General features: G+C 33.6%; 1 protein-coding gene across 1 annotated transcript in view; it reads right to left on the minus strand.

The window, feature by feature from the left end:
• The window catches only part of LOC108913726 (BAI1-associated protein 3), a 133,581-nt gene that overhangs the window by 50,993 nt on the left and 57,778 nt on the right, over positions 1-24,810 (minus strand). The window contains exons 3-5 of the mRNA XM_023455293.1: positions 19,806-20,105; positions 12,950-13,166; positions 6,765-6,960 (exon numbers count right to left, since the gene is read on the minus strand). Coding sequence (XP_023311061.1) covers positions 6,765-6,960; positions 12,950-13,166; positions 19,806-20,105 — 713 coding nt within the window. The remainder of the gene's footprint in view (positions 1-6,764; positions 6,961-12,949; positions 13,167-19,805; positions 20,106-24,810) is intronic.

Raw genomic sequence — 24,810 nt, forward strand, 5'->3', positions numbered from 1 at the left:
ACCATCTGCAGGCTCGACTTATAGACAAGATTCGTGGAATTAACAATACCCCGAGCATCTTAGAAAATGTCTTTAATTCTTTGAGGAACAGGTGTGAAAAGTGCTTGGAATAAGGAGGGGGACACTTTCAGCAGCTGCTTTAATTTATTGTTATAACAAGGAGGGGGACACTTTACGCAGCTCCTTTAATTGTTTGTTATTGTTATCACGATTATTCTTTAAAATAAAGTTATATAGTCATTAACGTTATTGAAACTGACAGCTGCTATACAGCTCGTTGAGAAATGAGGTTAAGTTGGTCGCTATAAGCTACTCCCTACGTCCAAAGTGTCAGAGCCAACTTCGACCACGTTTTTATTTGAACGCTCGTTATTAGACATATATAGAAGATTCTATAGAAAATACTTCAATCGCAAATTGTTACCATCTTCAGCATTATAGTCCAGTCATTATAGACGACAGCCTGTTTCGGGAAAAAAATACTATTAGAAGTTTCTCTGCGGAATATTGTTCGGAAACGTGTTATAAACAAAATATCAAAAAATCAACTCGAGGCTAGTTGGGAAACTTTGTTTAAACAATGGTCACAGTTATGGAAAAGCGGTTTTTTGACTCGTGAAAAAAGACTATTATTCACAGCGAAAAAAAGTTTATACAAAAAAGGTAGGTATTAAATAAGCCTATAAAATAAGACAAGTCCCATTAAATTCCGATAATTTGTTTATGCACAAGAGTTCAAAAAATGGTCGAAAATGGCCGTTTTTTTAATTGCTAATAATTAATGCAATTTTCATGGCAGACACTTGCAATTCAGGATTTTTGAGGCTTTTTACACCCTTAATAAGTGGTAAAAATTTCAGCTCGAAAGCTTCATTAGTTTGGCGTTGGCAGAATTTGTTATCTAAGAAGATGCTATTTTCAATTCATTTTTCCCAAGCTCAAAGGCGTTGTATAGTTTCGATCATCAGTCATTTTTGTACCTAAATAGTTGTATTGACATATGCATTTACTGATAATTTAATTTTTCAAATTTAATTTGTTTAAAAATCGTTTTGAAAAAATGTTAATATTTATTAAATTGTTATGATAGGTAATTATTATAAAATGAAATAGTAACGTCTATAGTTTAGTTAGTACTATTTTTCTTCGAATTTAAAAAAAAATCGTTGTTCAAAGTTGATTAGAAGCTGAGATATATTTTTTTATTTAATCGCAGTGACCTTAATTATTAATATTAAGAGCCGTAATTTGGCGAGAGTATAGGTACATTAAGAGCTATATTTTCATGTCCTACATTAACATTAAGGTGAATTCAACTATTTAATTGCAAAAAAGAAGATAGCTGCGCGCCTGGTTGCGCGCAGGAAAATGATCGAGCGGCTTCAAATCGATGGAGCTGGAAAAATTAGCCATATCTCGGTTAATAATGAACCTATCGAGATGATTCTTTTTTTAATTTGTGGTAGCGCGAAAATTGAAGCATTGAAGCTATCGTATTAACATTATTTCAACCTGAGATTTAATTTTTTATTTAGCCTCGCTCTTCCCATCACGTTCGCTAGACCGAGTAATAGAACGCATCGCCGCTATCTTCTTTTTTTGCAATTAAATAGTTGAATTCACCTTAATGTTAATGTAGGACATGAAAATATAGCTCTTAATGTATACTCTCGCCAAATTTAGGCTCTTAATAATTAAGGACATTGCGATTAAATAAAAAAAAAAATTGCCTCAGCTTCTGATCAACTTAGAACAACGATTTTTTTTTAATTCGAAGAAAAATAGTACTAACTAAACTATAGACGTTACTATTTCATTTTATAATAATTACCTATCTTAACAATTTAATAAATATTAACATTTTTAAACAAATTAAATTTGAAAAATTAAATTCTCAGTAAATGCATGTCAATACAACTATTTAGGTACAAAAACAACTAATGATCGAAACTCTACAACGCCTTTGAGCTTGGGAAAAATCAATTGAAAGTAGCATCTTCTTAGATACCTAACAAATTCCGCAAACGCCAAACTAATGAAGCTTTCAGGCTGAAATTTTTACCACTTATTAAGGTTGCAAAAAGCCTAAAAAATCCTGAATTATAAGTGTCTGCGATGAAAATTGCATTAATTATAAGCAATTGAAAAAAACGGTCATTTTACCATTTTTGTATAAACTTTTTTTCGCTGTCTTTTTACGCGAGTCAAAAAACACTTTTCCATAACTTTGACCATTGTTTAAACAAAATTTCCCAATTAGCCTCGAGTTGATTTTTTGATATTTTGTTTATAACACGTTTCCGAACAATATTCTGCAGAGTATTTTTTTCCCGAAAAAAAGCTGTAACGACTGGCCTATTAAGGTTGTTCATTTGTAGGGGCCATGTATCCTAATTAATTGGTATGTAATTAGTGTTTTCCTAGCCTCCCAGTAAAGTTCCTAATAGTATAATTAAGTTTAATAGCTGCTGTTTCGTAAGGTAAGTCAAAGTTGTGACTGAATGCGGGCCTAACAGGGACACGGAAGATTTAGCTCTAATGTAAATAATCATTCTGGAATTAGATTTGACCCTCATAAGTTAAGCGGAGTAATTGACTTATGAGGGAGAAGAAATACCGAGGCAGAGCAAATAGAAATGTATCAAACTCAAGTTTATTAGGTATTTTTTATACTGGCGATCATAAAACGCATACTATTGTTGTCATAAACTTAAGGATTTAATTTGGAATAACCAACACGTTTCGGCGTTAAAAGGGCAAGTAGCGGTAAAATTTATTACACCTATGTAGAAAGTACCATTTTTTTTATTTTATAGTATTTGTTAAAGGAATATATTTGGTACGGCGCGGCGTCGACTTTGTGAGAGGCGTATGATACGGAATATGAATTCATATGAAAAAGTGTGAATAAAAATGACACTCTATTTTCATAAAACGGAAATGAGGGAATTTAAACCTGCTACGTTCTTAACACAATCTATTCCAAACCGTTTTCACGTCCTTCTCATTCTACCCCGAAAATTGAATCCTTAAATAGCCCAGAATATATTTATACTAATTCTACGTATAAAATTTCTTTCACAAATGTACACCACAAAAAGTATTTTATAAATTATACATTTTAGAATTATTTCTTTATAGTTAATGGGTTATTTTAATTTATCTGCAATTCAGTCTAAACAATTGAATAAACAGACACTTATAGCTTGCAGTGCAAAAACTGAGGGTAAAATTAAAAAAAAAAACATCGAGACTGATACAAATTTTAAAAGTTACAAGAGAAGGCTAAATCTTTACCCCCTTCTCCCAATATTTGATTAACTTGTAGGAGTACCACGCAAAATTATGCTATTTATTACAGCCTAAGTTCTGATTTTCTTCATCACCGGACAGAGTATATTGGAGGATGATGGTAGCCATCAGATAATGACCTTTGCGTCCCGAATAAAAATAAGCTATAAAAGTCCCAGGCTCCGTAGAAAAACCCTATTTAAGTTTGTCTGTCCGCCAATAGATCAAAACAGCCACTACAAACTCCACACCAGGGCATTCAAGTCGCGTCCTTGTCGGAAAAATCCTTCAACGCCTGCTTGATTGTCAGCGCGCAGAAAAATTATGGCTCTGGACGTGTTTCACGGTGTCATTGTTTTGAAGCAACTACAGTACTTGTACGAGTATAACCGAGTCATTTCGACTTCTCGCAACAAATTGGATCATTTTAATTGTCACAAAAACCGTCAGTAACAGAAAAATTAAGAGATAGGTACAGGGAATTGTAATATGGATAGAAAAACCAATTGTGTAAAATTAAACAGTTTTTAAAGTAACAGTAATAAATGGTAGGCATCATCCTATATTTTTTTTTTGATAGAACTGAAGTATCTCGAAGATCATTAGAGATAGATGTATGGAAGCTTGATGAAAGTTCCCTTAAAATTACGGGTAGAACACAAATATGCAAAAATTAATTTTCAAAAATGCAGAAATCTTTTTTCACAGGTGACACACAGACAAAACTAAAAGCGACGAAGAAACAACTTTAGACGCCATCAAATATGCTAATGAGGAAATAACAACGGCGTCTGTATTCGAGGAAAACTCGCTTTGGGGATCCTCCGAAAGTCCCGATATAAATTATTGACAGACACTCATAAATTCATTTGCGGGTAATATACGGGATATAAAGCTTTCCGTCACCGACTAAAAGCAAGACTAGCGCCGAAATGAAAATCATAAAACATATCCTAAACACGGGACTGTCATAAATCTTCCGCGCTTTGACAAACGGCGCACCGTTGAAGAATTTTTCCGTTTAGGGCCAGACGCGGATATACCCCCTACACGGGGTTGTATTGTTCTCTTCGCGAGCACGCAAATTCGGATGGTTTGTTTAGAGAGCGTGAGATTTTCGCGGTTTATTTTCACGCGAGACGTCTGGGTTATTATGTGGTAGAATTCTTTATCCGCTAATGCTGTGTCGGTTTTGAAATTCCTTCCTTTTTCTAGTCGCGTAATGAAATACGTTACAAATGGTTACAATTTATGAAACTACTCTCCCACGTAACATTCGGGGATACAAATAGATCTTTTTTTTATCGTATTTATTCCTTTTCTTCGATCATACTCTTATTTTGTTACCGAAATTTTGCGTGTCCGTAAAGTTACAGTAAAAAATGGCACAAGAAACTGAAGTTAGTTTTTAACGCAACTTCGGTTATAAATTTTTATTAACAAAGTTGAGTTTAAAACTCCCGGAAGAGGGTCAAACATCTCTCAAACAACATTAACTCTCGACAGAGTTCGCAACCACGTCTTGTGCTTCGTCTCCGTTAAAATTAAAACGTATTATTACAAGTTTTCAACTCGTTAACTGTAATTACGAGAGGTAGGATAACCGATGGGACAAAATATGCATGGTAATTACTTTGATATCTGTTGGAACAAAATGGAAACCAAGCACCAAGAGAAAAGTAACTCTTAAACGAAATAAAAGCTAGGCAGACTATCCAGTGTCCTTTATCGTTTTTATACCTGTAACTACGGCCCATATCCTCAATGAATATCAAATCGGCGAATTGTTTGTTCTACGTAACGGCGAATTTTAGAACCGATCGAGCTGGAAATGTTCGACAAAGCCCTACCAATTTCCAGTTAGGATAAAACTGTTGTTTTTGAGGGTGTGTCGATTTAAACCTGATACATACTTAAAATCTCGTTTAGAAGATGGTACAGAGTTGAGACTATTAATTACACATTACAATTTAACGTTTTTTTAAAATTTACATGTATATACAGGGTGATTCAAAATTCAGCACAAAGAATTTAGAGGCATATTTTTGAGGTCAAATTAAAACATTTTTTTTCCTATATAGATCGATAAAAATAACTCATTTAGAGGAAAAAAAAAGAAAATTGTTACCTGGACTTTTATAAGTGGAAATGGTAAAGGGGCTTATAATAAACGAAAAAAAAAATAAATGCGTGAGCAGGGGCGGCGGAGGGTTGATTTGGGGGGTTGAAAAGTTATGAAAAATTGTATCATTGGGATTTCTGGCGAAAGTTGACATCAAACAAAAAAGTATCCAATACAAAAGTTGTATATCATGCAAAAATCTACAACTTCTGTAGAAAACAGGTATTTTTCTGATTTTTTTAAGTAGAATTTTTCTTTGAAAAAAAAGTGTTTCAGGCCGAAAAAAATGAATATCAGAAACTTCTTGATTTTTTTTTCTAAAAAAATTTGAGGTTATTTAAGACAGAGGAAGGTATACTTTCACCAAGTTTCGTCAAAATGAAATTACATATTTTTGCGGAGATGAGAAATATCGAAAAACGAAAAATCAGAAAAAAAAACTGTTTTTCGCATTTTTCTCGGAAATTTTGAGGTCATGTTAAAAAGTGACCTCTACAAAAGTTGTAGATTTTTGCATGATATACAACTTTTATATTGGATACTTTTTTGTTTGACGTCAACTTTCACCAGAAATTCCAATTATACAATTTTTTATAACTTTTCAACCCCCCAAATCAACCCTACGCCGCCCATTTATTTTTTTTAGATTTTTTATAAGCCCTTTTACCATTTCCACTTATAAAAGTCCAGGTAACAATTTTTTCCAAGTGTAATTTGTTTGGACTAATAAACGTGGGTCTACAAATGCTTAGTTTTCGATGTACCTATAGGGTGTTAAAGTTTTTTAAGTTTAAAAAACTTGTCTTGTACTTTCTGGACCTTTTTGACCTCAAACATACGCCCCTAAATTCTTTGTACTGAATTTCGAATCATAACTTAAAAAATAGCCTCTTTGGTAGCAGTCAGTGTATTGCGTTAAAAAATGTATATTTAACTGTTACGGTACGTGATTTTAAATCCTGATATTTGCTCCAGACGGATTTAATTCAGGGTAGGATTTAGAATTAAAGTATAACCATACAACTCGTCTGGCCCTTGTCTCTAGAGAGAGGTTTATTTATGCTTACGATGATTTCCTTGTTCGAGGAGGATGTAAGCGAGAGATAAGGAAATATTACGTCGCGAGATGAATTCGGGGCTTGTTAACATACACTTGTTATATACTTAAGGGTTGTACCGTGCGAACTGTTATGAATTTTTATTATCATGAAGGTTCCGTTGGAACATCAAGATGATGAGGACTACGTACTAAACTGTACTTAAAGGAAAATTTTTATCAAATATAAAATGTTATGAGGTGGGGAACTGAATTATAATTCTATTAACTTTAATCGCAGTAAAGGTAACTCACCGTTGGCGTCTTTGGCCTCGAGTCCCTCCGCTTCGATAACGACCACGCTGAGCACCACTATGGGCGGCTGTTCTTCACCCGCCACGTGCAGCATCCTGTAGTGCCTGTCGGGGGGCATACCGAAAGCCCTCTGACCGTACAGGTAGAGGTCTTCCTTGTAGTGCGCGTACTGACCACCAGGCGCTGGCGCACCCACCTGAAATCGCGAGGAGATCGTTTATTGTCAAAGTACACAATTTACACACAAAGTTAAAATTACCAACAAAAACACATGCATTAAAAACCTTTAAGAGTATCAATTAAAACCACGTTTCTTCTGAGAGATTGTGTTCTATTTGCTTCACAAGTTGGTAAAATCATTAATGAATATTAAAAAAAAGTATAGCACCTAAAATAGACCCTTTAGGCGCACCACGTTTAATATTTTTTAATTCAGACAGATAAATTGATGCTGACAATGATATTTTGTAGTTTCGATTATCAAAATAAGCTTCACTAACATTATTTTCAAAACACTTGGATAATTACGTTCATTGATGGCGAGAGAGTCCAGTTACCAATTTATTATTTTACGGAACCTTTTAAAAATCGTTAGGAGAGTTATTCTCTTGGTTGATTCTTTCCTGTAAGGGGGGGAATGTTTTTAATGCAAGGGGTGGAATCAAATCATCATGAAATTAAAGAAACAATGATAGACCTAGAAGTATTACTACTACTTTGTCTCCATTATTCCTCGGTTTCCCTTAGTCTGAGTCCCTTTCGATTCGACGAATATTTCAAATAAAAGGAATAAGGAATTATTACTTATCGAATACTAAAGTTTCCCCAATTCATCAACTGAGGTCTCAAGGGGGAACCGAACTTTTTCAGCGCTTAATGTTCTTTTTGGAGAACGTGAAATAAAAGTCAATATTTATCCTGGAACTCCCGAGACATATTAATATAAACTGAAATTGCCACAGACCCGCCAACTTTTTTAGCGTATCTGCACGTCGTCGCCGCCATTTCTAGAGAGATCAAAGGCGAAACTTACGAGCCGGAAGATTTAAATGAAACAGCGTTTAAAGACCGTCCCCAAAACACGAACGTATCACGCATTTTATCAAACGGGACGAAAATTGTACAACTAAAAGCTTGTTTTTGTAATTTTCCGACGTCTTGTACAATAATTGGGGAAAATTTTAAACGCTTCAGGTAGAAGTACCTCTTCAAATCGGAAACAAAGGATCAAGGGTCACTTTACTGCTATTAGAAGCGAAGCACGGAAATATTTTTTAACAGAACACATACTTATACGATCGTATTAATTCAAAATAAACATACTTTGCCACAAAATGAACAGTTCTTATCAAAACTAAGCTCAAGGCACTACGACTACGATAATTAGACGTAGAAGACGAGATTGTGGATTACTCTCCTCTGTACTTAATCATAAAGTTAGAAGCACAAAGCTTCCTCCTCAACTTTGTCGAAATCAGATAGCAGCTTTGGCAACAAATACTAAAGCCACTGCATTTGCAATCGCTGTTGCGGATGTATTTAGTGGTCATCGGCCTCGACAGAAAGGGGTTGTATGTTCATCGCCACATTTCGACGTTTTACGAGTTAAACAAAAGCCGAATCACGCGGTTATATTTAGAAAGCAATTTACGGCATTGTGAGGGAACCCAGAGGGAATCGATAGGAAATGAATTTGTTCCGAAATAAAAACGATTTGATTATTACCCATTTGGTTGAATATTTCGTTATTACAATTTTTCATAAATCGAGTTAAATTTCTTCTAAAAAATTACGCCTGCCTCAGCACGATCGAACCATTGCTGGCGCTTGGCAAAACTTTAGTGATGTTTCCTTTAAAGAGTTTTCCTCCTTTTATGAACACAGCTCAGTGGTGGCGACTCCGGCGGAATGCTACATCGGGCAAGCCTCGAGAGATAAACTTTTGATAGAAAAAGTTGGACTCATCCCGGAGTTTATTTTCATAAGAAGTTAAGGTAGTCTGTGGCGAGACATTACTTCTGAACGCAATCGATTCGATAAGCTTACCAGCAGGTATCTTCCTCGGTTATTGAGTGATTCGAATTTCGAGTTTCCCGAGTTTGTTGCGAAGAGTTTCCATCAATTTAGTCGAATTATATGTCTATTTTTCCAAACACAAATAATATTTACTTCTAAGAAACGTACTTATTTCCTAAAAATTAAATATTGCCACACTAAGTAATGCCTAACCGTGAATAGTCAACGAAACATGTAAAGTAGGAGAGCATCAGCCATTACTGTGCGCGTGTAGTGTGGGGTGGACTAAAATTACGCTCCTAGTAAGCATTTTGCTTAAAACAACATTTCTTTCTGTTCAGTTCGACACAACTTTAAAGAAATAGACTGTATACATGTTTATTTCATTTTTTTTTAGTCGCGTGTAGTCGTTTTAGTTAGAGTCGAGAAATTTGAGAACCACTGCCCTAAGAGTATTTACGTGAATACGGGATACTATTTATATTTATAACACTGTGCATAATTAGTGCATTTTTTCCTGCTGATATTATTGATTGATCTCTTCATTAAATGTGGGTCGGTGGATACTAAATTGTATTTAGTCATTGGTCAAATTGTGGAATAATTAATAGTCCGTATTGACTGTGTGCTGATATCATTTCATGGAGACCATTAAATTTAATTGCAATTCGCATAGAGTTATTGGTTTCAGTAATCAATTCGCAGAACTAATATTATCAAAGCTGCCTGCAGAACAGGAATTTTTACTGTAATAATAACTGATAACTTTTCAGGGTTAAATTCTATTAGAAAAGTTTCTTGATATCCTACCACTTTTCGGCACACCCTGTACCTATGTAGGTATATTTCCCGACCTTCTATTATTATTAACGGAAAATAAATTTATCCATTTGCAAACTTTGCATTTATATTTTCATATTCACAGATTTGACTAATATATTGGGAGACTGGAAAAGGTAAAAAAATATTCCAGGATAGCGAATAGATATCGATTCCAACAACTCGTAATAACTTTTTAAACTTTCGACTTTGACCGTGAAAAACTTATTTCGAGATAATTTGCAAACGACTATATTTTTCGTGGATGCTGAAAAGTATTAAAAACTCATACAACTTTGGAATCTAGAGCTGGCGTAAATTTGACGTATAAAAATAAGAAGTAGGAGGTGTTTTTTTACAATTATTTTTGTTTAATCAAAGTGATTTGCATCATAGAACGGTAAACTTATGTAAAAAATTGTTATTAACGTATTTTAAGAACATGTCTTTGTCAATTATTGTTTCTACGTCCGTGAGTTAATATTTTGTAAGAAGAATTAACGAAATAAAAGCAAAATTCTGGATTAGAGCACAAAGTGTATAAAATATACAAAAAAAGTAAGTCTCTCATCTCGTGAGTCAAAAACTTTTATTAGCTTTTCTATTTAAACAAATAAGTGAGGAAAACAGTTTTTTCACTTTGCAGGGAAAACCATCAATTTTAGCGAAAAGTGACTCACAGACAGCTTGTAGGGAGTAAAATTATCTACAAAATGAGACTTGTTAAATTAAAATCGGTTAATAAACAAAAAAGTTAATGCAAAAAAACAAGAAAAGTGCCCATTTTTAAATTTGTTTATAACTATCGCATGTATTGTTAAAATTTTTTAAAACCTATGACAATTTGAGGGTTTTGCCATACTTCAAAAGTGTGCCAAAAGTGGGCGCTGTAGGTGCAATAGTTTTCGCACAATTCTTTTGACGATGTTATTTTAATGTTTGTTATATTATTGTATTATTGTATTTTTTCCTATGTGATTTTGTACTTTTATTTTAATGTTAGCATTAGTTTGTCATATTTGCACTGTTTTTTTTTTAACTTGACTTGTTCAACGCTCATTTTTGAGCATGATGTATATTGCATCTGAACTAAATAAATCTATCTATCTATCTATCTATCTATCTATCTATCTATCTATCTATCTATCTATCTATTTGTTTATAACGGACGCTCCAAAAGTTATGAATTTTAAGCCTCTGTACAGGCAGTAAAATAATTCCGAAATTGAAATTTTAATTAATATTTTATTTAACAATAATTTTTGTAAATTAAAAAAAATATAAGTATAAAAGATGCATTTTTTTTGGGGTTCAGGGTTATTCTACGAATTCGTAATTGTTATTTTTTCGTCGAGCTACCCCAGTTAAAAAAAAATAAGTTTCTACGATGAATAGAAGCCGAGATATTGCAAAATTTACAGCGCGCATCAATTTGAACTGCGAAAAATTCAAGTCTTAATATTTATAAATAATTGACCTACGATTAAAAAAAAATTTTCTTGGCTCCTCTTGGTCGTAGAGGGTACTTTTTTTAATTTAAAACTATTTTTTGCCAGCTATCCATTACATCTATTTTCGGTGAGATAGCATAAATAGCAACAATGTTATACAAATTGTTTATAAGCGAAAAACGCACGGTTTTTTAAAGCACAATTTGAGAATGTTAATGTCAAAAAAACGGTGATATATTTTAATAGGTCGCTTAATTACGTCTTTAAGATTACAATGACGCTTTCAGAATCATGTTTGGTTGAAAATTAACGACTGTACAGAGGCTTAAAGTTCATACCTTTGGAGCCCCCGTTATAAACAAATAGAATTGTGCGAAAACTATTGCACCTACAGCGCCCACTTTTTGCACACTTTTGAAGTATGACAAAACCCTCAACTTGTCTTAGGTTTTATAAAATTTTAACAATAAATGCGATAGTTATAAACAAATTAAAAAATGGGCACTTTTCTTGTCTTTTTGCAATAACTTTTTTGTTTATTAACCGATTTTAATTTAACAAGTCTCATTTTGTAGATAATTTTATTCCCTACAAGCTGTCTGTGAGTCACTTTTCGCTAAAATTGATAAGTTTTCCCTGCAAAGTGAAAAAACTGTTTTCCTCACTTATTTGTTTAAATAGAAAAGCTAATAAAAGTTTTTGACTCACGAGATGGGAGATGTCTTATTATTATGTTCCTTTAGACAATTTTACAATAATCTCGCGGATAGGACTTTTTTCGAGTAAAAATTTAATTTGCTTAGTCTGTACCTACTTATCTGTATTTTATATTTCACGATTTTCTGGCAGAATTTAACAAGCAATCTAGCGCGCCTCGAATCAGCAGATATTTGGCAACACTGTGAGAAATTATTTACTTCGTGACCAGCAACTGGTGCAGAAATATTTGTCTTGAAATGTGGACGATAGAAAATTACATTCGAAATAATATATTAATTAAAAAAAAACCATACCTCAACAGGGATCGAACCCCGAACCTTCAGATTAGTAGGACAACGCTTAACGCTTTAAGCCACGAAACCACACTTATTTAGTTTCAATAACCTGGCTTATATACTTAACGTTGTGCCTCTTGTAATATAAACAATAATTATAATGAATATATTGGCAGACGGCAGGATACCAGTAATAATATTATTGGCATATTTTGAAGAATTATTATCAAAAACAATAAAAAATAAATTGTATATTTAAAAAATACCTATTTATCTGTCAGTTTAGAGAAAGTATAGTGCTATAAAGTATTTTCCATGGTAATGATTTATACATTCGTGAAAAAACTGTTTTCCTCACTTATTTGTTTAAATAGAAAAGTTAACTAATAAAATTTTTTGATTCGCGAGATGAGAGATGTCATTGTATTATGTTCCTTTAGACGACAATTTTACAATAATCTCGCGGATAGGACTTTTTTCGAGTAAAAATCTTATTTGCTTGGTCTAATAATAGGTAACCGATAATCCCGTTTCAATGCCATATTAATGTTTCAGGAACATTTTCATTAATTGCTGAAATCAGCTCAGCTACGTCAAATTTGTAATTGATTGCAGATAAAAAAACATTTACGGCAAACCAACAAGCATGTCAAGATATATTCAGGGAGAAATTAATTTATAATGTAGGATGTAGGTAATATCAGATTATTAGATTAAAAATTTCAGTTTTCAAATTACATGAAAAAATATTGCTTCTTATACTACGACTTATACCTACTCGTATTAATAAATGAATGTTCTATGGTAATTTTTTTCAGTCACGCGTTGGACTGTAACGAAAAATTATCCCATTTACGACCCGGTCAAGTGCAAATTGCGTCCGTAGGGAGGTAATATCACTCACCGTGTTGGCGATGGTGTAGAGCATCTCGACGTAGAGCTTATCCTTCTCATTTTGGGAGGCCGAGTAGTCGATAGGTGTAATACCCAATTCCAGTTCTGGGGGCGGCGCGTCAGAGGCACAGGCTTCCGCCGCTTTAAGAACACTTTGTCTTTGATTTTCTTGTTTCCAGGCCAGCGCCGTGAAGCTCTCGAAGTAGGAGCCGTCGATTTCTTGAACTCTGCAAAACGCGTGTTCATTTTAGTGAAGTTAACTGGAATCTTATGAGGGTATTTTTTCGAGTCCAGTAAAAGAATGAGTAGGTACCTAGAAGAAATTTTAGTAATTATTTATTACGGCGTAAAACTCAAATATACCTAAGTACCTACTTATAATTTTATCTACTTCCCTAGTGTAGAGTGCCCATTTTTCGATATTTATAAAATTACAGTACACAAGCACCCAGACAAGTATAAGAATATTATATTTTATCATTTAATACGAAAAAAAAAACAAAGAAAGCTTGGCATATCAGCATATCATAATTATTATTATCATAATAGATACAAATTAAAAAATAATGGTTATTAAATAAATTACACAAATACCTACGTAATTACAAAAATATGTGTTTTTATAATTCCTTTGATTAAATGTTTCATGTTATTAGGTGTCTTAAATTGCCGAACCATTAATTTTAAACGAGTTGATTAAATACAACAATCAAACTGTCTGTGATCTGTGACAACAATGAAAATGAAACAATTATTGGATCCCTCTAGCGGAGAATAACAGAAGTACGGCGTACAACTACAATCACACAGTGTTGTCAAATGCAGTAGAGTAGTCAAAATGACGCCACGTTTCTACCTGTTACCTCATTTTCAATTCAATTCATTTTTAACTTAACCAGACATAAATAAACTTGTCTAATTATTTAGTCTAATTAAAGTCACCAGCATTAATCATTACCAGTGTTAAGTGAAGTGCATCAAACTCGGTTTTATACGCCTATCTATACCACCAACTGAAACGTGGCATCGTGTTCACCGGACTTCCACCCGAGCTTCGGTTCCCGACCGCGTCACGAAAACATTCCGAATAGCGAATCCAACAAGTGCGCATTGTTTGTTTACGCGTTGTTTTAAATTTATATAAAAATTGTGCAATAAAGTGGTAAAAGTTAACAAGATCACTTGCTGTTTCTATTCCCGTAACTAATTTTGGTTCTTCGAGCCTGATTCCACTACAAAAAGCAGAGGACCAACGGACGAAAACAATTTCTAGTTTCATCGGCCATCAACAATAAATAGGCAGTTGTTTGGTGACGCTAGAAAACGAAAAAATCTTAAAAGTGCCCAACTTCCTAGTTTTACATCCTATTATTTGCATGCTAAAAACTTGAGATGAACGTATTAGAGCTAATAGTAAATTAAAAAACGCGTAATAATATCAAATTAAATTAATTAATTAATTAATTCTTTAAATAGTGTTTTCCGCAAAGACAAATAATTTCAAACATTTAATAACTGAATAATCTAAAGCTTATCAAAGTTATTATTTTATTTGAGTAAATTTAAATGGTAACAATGAATAAACAAAACATCAGGGATTTTATTTTTGTGCTTACTTTTGTTCTACAAGTTTTACTTTTAAAGATTTCAGTACCTAAAAACGCCAGAAATTTCACTATTTCTCGGCCAGGAATATGGACACCTTAAGACGTTTCAAAAATTCGTTTGATAAAGTAAAAGCAGCTACTCCTTCGGTTGTTAGTCAGATTGACCTTCGTTTACTTAAAAGTAGAGTCATTATTAGACGATTTCAACAAAATACAAAGAAAAATCAAGGAAAGCGATTCATTATCAGCTCTCGATGAAGATGAAAAAGAACTACTTATGTGGTTATAAACATTCATATTTTTGAAGCCAATCGATTCATTTCTAAAAAACAATACAATTCGCGACCACCGTGGTATGGTTCATAGTCACACTTCCGCTAAGACATTCTCTAAACAATAATTTAGGAGATGATTTTACAAATAGCAACTCAGCGATTTTTATTATTAAAAAAACGACTTGAGGCTGATAACGGAATAAAAAAAATCATTTCTGATCTGAATCATATCGAATTTCAATCTCGCAACAGATGGAGTAAGGTGGCATTTCTTTCCACTCAGAGCACCCAACTTTGGCAGACACTGGAAAACTGGTGTCAAATACCATTTAAAGAATTTTTGTTTCATACAATATTAACATGCGAGGAATTTTGTCCCGTGTTAGCTCAAGTTTAAGCATGCTTAAATTCCTGTCCACTATGTCCCATAAGTTCAGTTCCTCAAGATCTAGAACCTTTAACACCTGGGCACTAATAGCAACCAAACTTACTTCTATACCAGAAAACACCACACTCAAGCAAAACAGGCTTTTCAAATTCCAATTCATTCAAAGTCTCGAGTTCCAGCTACTTTTCTAGCCAATAAATGTTTTCATGTATTTAATACAAATAACTTTTAGAAATTATTTTAATAAACAAATCAGCAGACCATTTCCGCTTTTAGAGGAAAATAGGTACCTACACTAGTCACATAAATCAAAGGATAAAAAGGATAATAAATTTTTAAGTTGTAACTTGACGAAAAATGGTCGTACAACAATAAAAAAAGCAAATTGAACCTTGAAGTTTTAGACTAGGCGGTGTCTGTTTGGGTGAATCGTATATCCGCGGAGATTTTTGGATTTTTGGCTTTCAAATATCACTAGAAATGAGAATTTTTCTATGCGCATAAAAAAATACGCGGGTTTAACTTTTAGCGACACAATATGTTAAAACAATTCGAAAAATGTCATATTTTTCTTCTTATTTATGTAAAATGCTTGTAATTCATTTTTTTACAAAACATGACTAGTTACAAATCGAATGAATCATGATTATTACTCTAAAAATCGAAAAAATGGCAAAAATGGGGTTAAAAAACAATACTTTTTAGGGATTTTTTTTTGGGGTATTTAAATTGGGTATAGGATCTTTATACTTGGCTCAAGAAAACTTCATGTTATGTAGAATCATCACACCAAATTTCATCAAAATCGGTTCTATAGATTTTACATAATAATTTTGCAATTCAGATTTTGAAAAATAAATTGCAAATTTTCAATATTTTGCACAGCAAAAACCAAGGCCTATAGATACTTGAAAATTTAATCACATATAGAAGGGCTCTCAAGCTTTCAAATTTTTTTTGAAAAATTTGTATCCGTCAATTAGGAGAGTTCTGGCGTTTGTTTAAACATTGGTCGAATTTTTGTACTTATAAACAATTAGAATAACTTTGTGAATATTCAATCAAATTAAATTTTTTAAAGCAGGATTTAAAAGTTCTTGGAAGGACGCTTCTTTAAAAAAAACATATCGATTGGTCAATTAGTTACGTAGTTATAGCCGATCAAAGTTAATCGTCATTTACACTAAATGTACTGGGACATCCGGGCTAATTTTTCGAAAAATACCTTTGGTATTCCGAGTACTTACCAGGTCTAAGATTACAATACTTTTCTTCATTGGCAACCTACTTTAAAACGTGTTTAAAGTTATTTATGCAAGCGAGAAATTCAAGAAAATCGTATGGGTGGCCTGTTCGAAATTGAATTGGCGAGTTCAAAACCGCGATGCGCTTAAAAATGTTTAATATCTCACCTAAAGGTCCGATTTTGATGATTTTTTTTTAAATTTTAGCGTATTTTCAAATGCCTATCGTTAATAATAATAATTGTTGGTCTTTCAACAGTCCGATAATTATTTATCTTTAAACTTCCTTTACTTATTAACTTTATTTTTCTATTGTCTCAAAGGTAAGTGGTATACTGTTTATCAAAGATCAAAAACAAATTTATTTAAATATTCTGAAATTGTTAAAATAACAGTTTACATAACATGAAGTTTTCTTGAGCCAAGTTTAAAGGTCCTATACCCAATTTAAATACCCCAAAAAAATTCCCCCAAAAGTATTGTTTTTTAACCCGATTTTTGCGATTTTTTCGATTTTTACCATAATAATCATGATTCATTCGATTTGTAACTAGTCTTGTTTTGTAAAAAATTTTATTACAATTTTTCCTCTTCCTTTTCGCCTAAAATTAACTTTTGAAAAGATACATAATTAAATAGGAAGAAAAATATGACATTTTCGAATTTTTTTTACATATTGTGCGGCCAAAAGTTAAACCCACGTTTTTTTTATGCGCATAGGAAAATTTTCATTTCTAGTAATATTTGAAAGCCAAAAAGCCAAATATCTCCGTGGATATACGATTCACCCAAATATGGACTCTTTGAAACAGATACCGTCTGGACTATTTGTAGTTTCGGGATCTGAAGTTTTAAGAAATCATAAGAAATCTAGGGAAAGAATATTTCCAAAATTTTTCCTTATCTAGGTACCTTTCAAAAGGTCCATTCAATAATTTTTTTTGCAATCCAACTTGTTAGTTTTTTTAGTTTGATTAATTTGATCTATTCAATAGCTTGTACGATGATTTGTCGGCGAGTTTTGGACCTTTTTACCAATTATCGTACAGAAAATCTAAGCAGGGTTTTGAAAACTTCAATTTGTCCTCTATAAGATGTTCTTATCATTTTTTAATAAAAAAAATTTCGATGCAAGAAAGATTCAAAGAAGGTAAAAAATTGCATATAAGGATTTTTGCTAAACTTGAGAAAACTTTACAAATAATGAATAGACCTCGGAATAGACCAAGGATGTTTTCGTTTTTTAACCTCAAAAGTACCCTCAAGAATTCAAACCGCTGCTATATTTCTTGTAGCTATTTAACTTTTCCATACAGTTTCAATTTTGTGTACTATCAACAGATTACCTTAAAATTGAGCGTGATAAGCACAGTGCCATATTTTACACTAAACGAAATTGCTTTACAGAAGGATTTTTTATTCTTAAGTGTTGATTGGCGGGACTGTTTTTGCAAATAGAATATTTTTCTTAGTACCTATCTACTGACTTAGCACAATACGAAGAAAAATGTTAGTAACCAGTGGCTGTACGGAAATGCCCAGATGGCTTTGTTTGGTTGTTTGTTTATTTCTATTCCTAATAAAATGGGAATGAATCTCGTTTCGTGATAGGAACAGTTGTATACTAGGTATATTGTTTTTTGCTTGTAGCAAACATACGTTCTTAATAAGTTTTAACAGTTTAGATTACAATTTTTTGTAGCTTCAACAGTTTTGGTTATTGAAAATCCCCTTACCATAAAAAACCTCTCCGAGTAAAAACGTGTTATTCATTAACATGCACACTACAGTATTAAAGCAAGTTCTCTATTTCTGCTTAAATAACAAGTAAACGTGTAGTGCATTTCGTCCCACTGTGCAGTGCGGTTTCCCCACAGCCAAACTACAACGGGAGCGTTTTCTCGCTCTTAATTTAACTTCATGTAGTCTTTAGAGAGTTGTTTCAGTTTCGAATACAACTCTAACAACCCCTTCAGTCCTTAACAAGTGGTATAAATTTACTCTGGTATGTAGCAATGTAAAGTCGTAATTAGTTATGATTGTTCCTTAACAGAACGTGTTTTTTGGTCGGACAATATTCCTAGACTTTTTTTTAAGTCTAACAGAATATCTCGTATCGGTACTTTTCGTTATTTATGTTTAAACGATGAATGTGCGTTTATAAGATAGAAGGACGTTTGCATATCGACTGGACAATTTTCCACCTCTTCTACGTACATATAACTCGCAGCCCGTTCACCGGAGAGCTTTCCTATGTCCGATGAATTGGAGGAAATGACATCCCGTTATCCCCCTTTCTATTTTCATAAGGCTTATGTCAATACTCTGACCGCTTCAATTAGGTGAGGGCCCTTTCGGTTGCCGCCAGGAAATTCGTATATCTGGATCTCCATAGCGGCCTACTGTTTAAAATGTTTTATCTCCAGGGAGACATTTCCTCTCCCGAGGGCCGCACCAGCCATTCCTACCCTAAATATCATAAACTCCGGATCCACTCCGCGCGACTCGGGGCCGTATGTACATAAAAAGGGATAATCTGATGTTGCCGTCAATTACCATAAACGTGCGTTTTGCATGTCGGATTATAAAATTATCAATTGATCCCTATCAATCCCTTGATCAACCGTCATTTGACATCTAAACTTTTTCCTTAATAAACTACTGTCAGCGTGACATTACCGGCGACACCTATCGGCGGAAAACTCTATTATACTATCCAAATACTGGAATTAAACGTTTCCTCATTGTGGGGGGACGCCGAAAGCAAAATTAGGTATTAAATACTCTGGGGGTGTAACGAAAACACAATCTCGTAAATGAAAACCGCCCCGCCGTCAACGCAGTCGGTCGTACGCTTGATACGCAGTCGGTGTACGGTCCTACAACAGCTAGAGCCGACCTTTAAGCGGGAGGGAACACTTTCATGAATATAAAGTGGGTTTTTTGCCTCATGTCTTGTCGACAGGCTAGTTTAAGAGGTTCATTCCGGCCACTCAGTTATCTTTTAAGCGACGTTCGTATCTTTGACGTTATTATACTTATTTGTCATCACCCTCCTCCGCCCAAATTGTCACCTCTGCGAAGCTCCCGAAAAAAAAAATGGATATCGCAAGACGTAGTACGGAATTGTAATTACGCGAGCTGACTTCGTAGTATACGGTTTCCGAAAGAATGTGGATGTAATTGAAGTACCTCAGATATCCAAACCAACACGCTTCCGAACGTTCAAAGCGCCATCTATCGCGGATTATAAATAGCGAAAAGAAACAGCACCTTGCGCTTCTATTATTTGGATAACTACTATATATGTGTGTGTGAGACTTTCTAAAAGCTGTCAACTAGTCGAGCTTACCCGGAACGAACCTGGTGGTCGATTTCGGGCCAGCTCAGCCTCCTGCAGCAGAACGTCGGCGGTCTCTCCGGGGTGGCCTTGGGTGACCTCTGCCTGAAGGAGCCCGGTCGGCGGACGGGTGGTGCGGGCACGAGACACTCGAGGGTGCTCCGTCTGCGTTGCACTAGGGCGCTAGCCCCAGGAGTCGGCACCACCTTGGGGAAGCCCGGGGTGTTGCTGTCGCCGGAGTTGCTGCGGGAGCCAGTGGGGGCGGCGGCGGCGGCCGCCGCCTCCGCCGTATCTGTCCGACTGAGAGAGAATCTAGAAGGAAGAAAGAATTGATTAGAACACATTAAATTATTTTTTGGGAGCTGTAATAATATTTTAAGTCTCTTAAGACATTTATGATGAGATCTCGGATATATTTATTAAATTTTTAACTTTTTCATACGAGTCCAAATACAACATTTGCATCAGGCAACATCAAAAATACCGATTTTAAAAATCGCGTTACAGATTTTTAATAGGTTCGAGTACGTTCTGCGAGAAAAATCCGTGCCACGCATAATCCGGGAAGTTTTCGCGAACCAAATACCGGAAACTTGGTGCAGCCTGTATTCCTCTTGGCTGAAGTTCTGCAATTTGCCCGGAGCATATTCCGTGCCGCTGGTATTATTTTGTGGCCCTGTTGTTAATGTGAGCTGAGTTTTAATGCACAATCTTGGTAACTGTAACTGTACCGAATCGATGCCTTGAAATAGTAAATTTGAGCGTAAATTCCATTAGACTGACGTCTAATCATCTAAATTTGATTGTGAAATAAAGGCAAAGTTTATTAAATCAAGCAAATACGAATTATCTTTGTAATTTAATTCGATTTATTATCTTAGATATTCATTTCTAATTCTTATACGAAGAAAAATTTTTCTTATATTATAGAAACACTTCAGAAATTGAAACTTATTTATGACAGTTCTCAGAAAATGTAATTTTTCATTTCCAGTTGAAAAGTATGTTTATTAAGTATTTATAAAGTAACATGTTTCTTTCGTTTCTTTTAAGAGCTGTTGCAATTGTTCCGAATGAGTATTATCGAATAACAGCCATATCGCATTGCAATTCAAGTTAAAAAATACCCCAGTCTTGAAAACACCTTGTGTATATTTGCAACAGTTAAAAGCTCAGAAATCCACCTCACAAAAATTTAAATGAAAGAAGAGTCATCCGGTTATTAGAATTTTGTGTCTTTAAACTTGAGAAAAAAAAATATATAGTACATATACCTACAAAGTTACGTCATTCTATAATTTTGTACAACAATAATAAAATAGCTGTCATTCTTTTAATTTTTAAAATAAATTTCTGTAACTTTCACAGATTACTCCTCAAATGACAATTGAAACAGTGAGCGATATGGAAAAAATGTTAAAAAATTTAATTTGAAAAATATTCAGCCCAACATATTCAATAATTTTAAAAAATCACAAATTTTACATTTTAGGCCATACTTAATAAATCAAAAACTATAATTGTAAACGTGATATTGAAACTTTATGAGAGCACTTTTTAAAGCTTAAAATCTCTAGTTTAAGATGGCGCATTATATTTTTCTTAAAAAATTGAAATAATAGTTGAAAAAACAGAAAATAACAAAAAATAAAAATATTTCATGAAAAATCCGTGAATATTATTGTTAAATAAAGTTTAATAATGTACAAAATTTTATTTTCTTTTAATAAACCATCAAAGAATTAAGCTAAAACCTTAAAAAAAGTAAATCGAGCGAAAAATAGTTTTTTTATTTATAGTAATAAGTGGAAAATTGTTATAACAGCAAAAAAAATAACGTTTTTTGATTAATTGATTTAATATTCATTTTTAAAACGTATATTCTGCATCTGAAATTGTGAATATAAGTTCTCTTATTGATGTAGACACAGATATGAGTTTGGATGACGAAGCTAAGCAGTGAGCACACCAAATATTTTTTTGTTACTCAGAGTTTTATTTATTTTAAAAGCGTTTTTCGTTTATAAGAATTAAATAATAATTATTACAAATGATAGAAAAATATGATTTTTATGTTTTCGAGTAAGTTGCAGTTGTCAGTGTGTTAAACAGTGTATTATTCATATATTTTGCCCATTTTGAGGTTATACCTACTCTCGTACACTTGTAATTCTTTAATGTAGTATTATTACTTAATATTACAAATAATCTTCAGTTTGCATTTAAGGTATTTATATTCGTTTTCTTTTATGCTGAACCTGTAAGTGTAAGAGTTTAATATTTATATATGAATATTGATCTATTTTTAAAATAATGAATGAATAAATAAATAATAGGGGACGTTGATTTTTGTATTTAAAATCCAAGTGGTTTTTTTTCAATTTTATTAGCTCAAAGCCTTAACTGTCCAGTTATTTTTGAAGAAGAGCAAGAACTCGATGAGATTTAAAAATTAATTATTTTGTAATAAATTTGTTTTTAAAAAATAAAACACATTTTCAATAAAACCTCTTTAGCCATTTATAATTTTCATTTTTCGAACCCCTACATTACAAATATAAGCGAGTTTGATTTAAAATTGAAAATTGTTAAATAAATTGTTTAAAATAGTCGGCCATATTGGATCAGCCATTTTGAATTTTCATTTTCTGACTTCTTATTCTTGTTCAGCGACATCGAAAACCCCTATATTGTCAATTTGAAAGAATTCCATTTAAAATTCATTGAATTATTTTAAATGTCCTTAAAAAAACTATTTATTATTGTTTAAACAATTAAAAAACTATTAGCGTACAAAATTAAGTTTATAACTTTTTCCTAATACTCATCCCCAAGTAATGTCAAAAGGTTTTAGGAAAATCCATGCTTCCCATAATTATTTCGAAATAATGCGTAATTTTAAGCTATCTTGACTCCACTACAAAAGCACATGAAAATGTTTGCTGTTAGAGCAAAAGATACGTACATAAAAGGAGACTCTTATCTAACACCGCTGTATTTTGCTTTATTACGTTTGGAAAACGGGACATGTGCTAAGTCTTTTAAGTTAGAAGGGGATCTTTTATGTCTTTAACGTGTTTGTAAGTACATGGGATCTACACTCGCACGATTTTTACATTTCGAGGGCGTGTTATACGTCAGAACATAGAATAAATATAAAGGAAAGAACGACTTCAAGCATTTTGGCTGAATATAATTTATACATTTCAGGCTTCTATTAAACGTTTCAGTATCACAACACATGTAAAACATTCTGTTCTATAACATTAAATGCAACTGATATAGAACGGGCGACATATCGATTGTGCGGCATCGACGTTCTCTGGCGATGATTAAAACATTTTCGCTTATTTCCACAGCGCGCGCTTGACACGTTCCAGATAAGGGCGAGTCCTCACGCCATTTTTATGTCATTTGTCTCCCTTCCCGTGTCGTACGCGACACGCCGAACTGATACAGATAACGGGGAATAGCTGGAAGGCAAATTAAATGCGAGCGAATCACTTACTTGGCAATGGGTCGTTTGAAGAAAAGGGTATTGATGGAATCACGATTGGTTATGTAAGAGGTGAAGAGCAGTCGTTTATTAAAGATGGATACTTTAAATTTCAGGGACTATTGTCGTTTTGTGTCATGCAAAGCAGGTAATTAGGGTATTTTATTATTGATGGTTTGGTTGTTGCTCAACAATACACTAATTTCGCGTTATTATTGTTTTATGAACCCTGACAATAATTGAGGAAATATTTAACGGATTTGGACAATGAATGCACTATCTTTTCTTGAAATTTGTCCTGTCCTCGAGTGTTTATCGCCCTAATCAAGATTATCTTCTTCAAATATACTAAACACGAGGAACAACAACACTATCTCTGTCGTCTATTCAAAAGTCTTCACGACTAAGCATTTTAGTTACAGCCTGTACATTGCCAACTGTACATAGCAAATGAAAATTGACTTTTGTCATAAAACTGGCAAAGGCAAAGGTTTAATTTTAGGTTTCTTATCTCGACTTTCGGCTAATACGTCTAAAATTGAATTCTGAGACGAAACAATGACTTCGTTAATTGAGTTGCAAATTTGGATGTGGACCGTTATCGAATTAGATCCACTGCCAAGTCGAATCGATTCGTGACGAATCCGATATGACGTTTCCTTTTCGGGCTCTTCTAGACCGTTTTGCGTAAATAGGATTAAAATTCTGATGGGTATTAAATCAGTGGGTCGTTTGCTGCCGTGACAGGTCGATGGAATCGAAATTTCGCATCAAAGGTGTCATCTATCACGGCGAAGAAGATTTAATGAGTGTGTTTTTAACTAATGAACCGAGACGTAGTACCTACTTCCGTACGTTGGGGTGGTAGAAATTATACACAGCTGCTTTTCTGTGGGCGAGACAGCATAATTAGCGAGATTATGTGGCATTTTTACCCAAAGTAATTAAGATGTAAAACAGGATGATTTTAATTTGAATTTCAGCTATTTATTCCCCGGCTGTTGTACCCGGGAGTTATAAATCTCAGCGAGATAAAGCCGGAGCTTCCTTTTCCAGTAAACATCTTATTACGAGCAGGGTATTGTCGTGACTTGTTATTCTTAAACTTCGCTTGTAGTCCAGTCGAATTAGATCATGTGAAAACTGGTTGTTTGATTACTGTAATATAACAACCCTAGGTTCGACAAAAAAATAAGTAAACGTAGTTGTGGCCAAAAACATGTGATCGTCATAATGACTACCTACGTTGTGTGTATCTATTTTTTTAATTGACCGGAAGGCGCTGGCTACTAACTTTGTAGAGGGGATGTATGGTTTAATTATATAAAAACAAAAACAGAGTAAATACACCTAACCTTTATTTACATACAATTCAAATTAAACATGTGACAAATAGAAAGAACAATAAAAACATTAACAACCATTAAACATATAAGGAGAGTGCCAGGCTCACCTAGAGCTCCTGTGGGGAAAGAGCATGGCAGAGAAACCCACGATCGTTGCTCTTACCACCCAAATATA

This window comes from Anoplophora glabripennis, unplaced genomic scaffold, assembly GCF_000390285.2.
Source record: "Anoplophora glabripennis isolate ALB-LARVAE unplaced genomic scaffold, Agla_2.0 scaffold639, whole genome shotgun sequence".
Classification (NCBI taxonomy): Eukaryota; Metazoa; Arthropoda; class Insecta; order Coleoptera; family Cerambycidae; genus Anoplophora; species Anoplophora glabripennis.